Below are 3,110 nucleotides of genomic sequence, written 5' to 3'. Positions count from 1 at the left end.
ATCCTACTGCGCTGTTACTTTGTGCATCAGGACATATATTTAAGTCCTATACATAAAAGCAAGGAGCAGCAATCACACTATTGCCCACCATTAACCTTTTAGATGTCATGATCAATACTGATCACGGCATCACCGGCAAAGCGGTGGTATTGTATGGATCAATGGAACACCTGCGGCTGCAAAGATCAAATGAGCCAAGAAGGCGGCAAGAGATCCCCTCACCTGCCTCTGACTGCTCTCACTGGCTCTTCTTCTCTAGACTGCCTTCTAGCAGACCAGAGAGGTAGATTGACGATTATACTGATCATTGCTTTGCATTAGTATTAGCAATTCAATAATATCTCAATATTGCCCCTCTGGGGACTTACAATATGTAAAAATAAATAACAAAAAAGTTTAAAAAAAAGTGAATAAGCCCCTCCACCAATAAATGTATAAGTGTCTGAACTATCAAAATATAACATTAATGATCCTGTATGGTGAACGGTATCAACATTAAAAAAAAAAAGTCCAAAATTGCTGATTTATGTTCACGTCAAATTACCCACAAAAATGTTAATAAATAGCAAGAAAAATCTCATATATGCAAAAGTAGTAAAGAAAAAATACTACAGATGGCGGCGCAAAAAAGATTAGCGCTATACGGAAAAATTAATATAGAGTACATTTTAAACATACTTAATATGTAAAAAAAAAGAAATAAAAAAGTTTGAGTTTTTTTAAAAGCAGTACAGTTATAGAAAAGCATGTAAACATGAGTATAATTTTAATTGTATTGACCATCAGAATAAAGTGAACATTTTATTGCTATGGTAAAGTGTATAGCTTAAAATGCGTAACATTTGCAAGATTGAGGATTTCTTTTTAATTTCCTCACCCAAATACTTCTTTGCTTTTGCCATACATGTTATGGTAATATGAGTGATCTCATTATAAAGTACACTTGGTTGCACAAAAACAACAAGCCCCCATATGGGTCTGTGGATGGAAATATAAAAGTTATGGCTCTTAGAAAGCTAAGAGGAATAAACAAAAATGTAAAAATGAAATTGACTGTGTCTTTAAGAGGTTAAATAAAACACGACTGAAAAAATTAATGTAAAAAGAAATAAACAAACAGGCATGCCATATAATCCAAACTCAATTTATATAATATTGCATATAATTATAACTTAGCTATTATAATTTGCCTTTTAATGTCCTCAATAATTTTTTATTTCTTCATATTTGTAATAGATCCCAGTATCTACCTGCTCTGAACAGTGTCCTCCAGGTTATAAGAGAATCATAAAGCCAGGAATACATAAATGCTGCTTTGAATGTTTGAAATGCTCAGAGGGAGAAATAACCAATGAAACAGGTAAAAACATCTTAATGTAAGCTAATTTCTTCTAATTTTCACAATATTATCATTGTTACTGTCATTGTCCCTGTTTTTGAGGTAACTAAGATAACAGTCCTGTAATCTTAACATGCTTTAAAATGATTTACTCACATGAAAAACTATCAAGAAATATAATTTATTCATTTATTTTTGTAGACAGTGTCTCATGCCAAAAATGTCCTGAAGATCAATGGCCAAATGACATGAATGAGTGTGTACCAAAACCTATTGAATTTCTGTCTTACGAAAATGACCCCACAGTTCTCACAGTCTCCATACTTACAATGTTATGTTTTATTAAAACATCTACAATCTTGGGAATCTTCATTCTATTCCGAGACACTCCGGTGGTCAGAGCAAATAACCAAACCCTGAGCTTCATTCTCCTGGTTTCCATCATGTTGAGTTTCCTCTGTGTATTTTTGTTCCTGGGTCGCCCTACACATGTCACCTGTATGCTCCGTCAGACTTCATTCGGGATCATCTTCTCAGTAGCTATCTCTTCTATTCTGGCTAAAACCATCATCGTCTACATGGCCTTCAAAGCCACCAAACCTGGAAGTTCCTGGAGGAAATTTATTGGTTTGAAAATGACAAACTGTGTTGTCTTCTGTTCAGTTCTTCAAGTTCTACTTAGTATCATTTGGTTATCTACATCTCCTCCATTCCCAGAAAAGAACACTCACTTATACCAAGACAAGATAATATTCCAGTGTAATGAAGGGTCCATGCTGGCCTTCTCCATACTCCTGGGCTATATGGGACTACTTTCAGCTGTTAGTTTCCCTGTTGCTTTCTTGGCCAAAAATTTACCAGATCGTTTTAATGAAGCTAAAAACATCACGTTCAGCATGCTGGTTGTCTGCAGTGTCTGGGTGGCTTTTATCCCCTCTTATATGAGTGTTACTGGGAAGAATACAGTTCTTGTAGAAATATTTGCTATAATATCTTCAAGTGTTGGTATTTTAGGCTGCATATTCTTCCCTAAATGTTATATAATACTGGTGAGACCAGAGTTAAATTTAAAAAGTGGTTTATCCAGGCAAAAAAAGGCAACACTATAAATTATTGCTCAAGTTGATCCATGTCCTTCCTCCCAGAAAGTTATTTTTTTTTTACATATTATGTAACCAAGCAAGCATTTTACCATCACCTATGGCTCGTAAATTTACTCTAAACAGTGATATATTCAGAAAGTTAAAGCTGTGTAAATGTATTCTTGTCTACTGTGGCCTTAAAAATGTTCTACAAAGAGATGTGAAATAAAAACTCCTTTTCATCATAGAAGCAAGATTGTTTATCAGTTTGTCCATATAAAGCTTCTGTGATGCTTTGATGACAACATTGCTGCTGTGGTTTAATTGCATGCTAGTAATCTGCATGTGCATAAAGAAGACGTGGGTACCTCAGGATGGGTAGTGTTGTGGGCACTTAAAGTGGTGCTCCACTGGAAAACATTTTTGTTTAAATCAACTGGTGCCATAAAGTTAAACATATTTGTAAATCACTTCTATTAAAAAAATCTAAATCCTTTCAGTACATATTAGCTGCTATTTACTCCACAGGAAGTCCTTCTCTTTTTTAATTTCCTTTCTGTCTGACCACATGATTTCTTTTCTGTCTGACCACAGTGCTCTCTGCTGACACCTCTGTCCATTTTAGGAACTGTCCAGAGTAGGAGAAAATCCCTGCTCTGGACAGTTCCTAAAAGGAACGGAGGTGTCAG

General features: G+C 35.1%; 1 protein-coding gene across 1 annotated transcript; it reads left to right on the top strand.

Annotated features, from left to right (window-relative positions):
• Window positions 1-1,272: 1,272 nt before the first annotated feature.
• LOC130300281 (vomeronasal type-2 receptor 26-like) lies at window positions 1,273-2,525 on the top strand. The gene is made up of 2 exons (XM_056551531.1): window positions 1,273-1,360; window positions 1,541-2,525. The coding sequence occupies exon 2, from the start codon at window positions 1,588-1,590 to the stop codon at window positions 2,446-2,448; it is 861 nt and encodes a 286-aa protein (XP_056407506.1). The 5' UTR covers window positions 1,273-1,360; window positions 1,541-1,587; the 3' UTR covers window positions 2,449-2,525.
• The last annotated feature ends 585 nt before the right edge of the window (window positions 2,526-3,110 follow it).

This window comes from Hyla sarda, chromosome 1 (genome assembly GCF_029499605.1).
Source record: "Hyla sarda isolate aHylSar1 chromosome 1, aHylSar1.hap1, whole genome shotgun sequence".
Taxonomy (NCBI): domain Eukaryota; kingdom Metazoa; phylum Chordata; class Amphibia; order Anura; family Hylidae; genus Hyla; species Hyla sarda.
Note: the sequence above shows the minus strand (reverse complement) of the source record. Positions and strands in the feature narration are given on the sequence as shown.

What these genes read in the sequence shown, in the direction of transcription:
- LOC130300281 (XM_056551531.1), top strand. Translation starts at nt 1,588, where the DNA reads ATGAATGAGTGTGTACCAAAACCTATTGAATTTCTGTCTTACGAAAAT.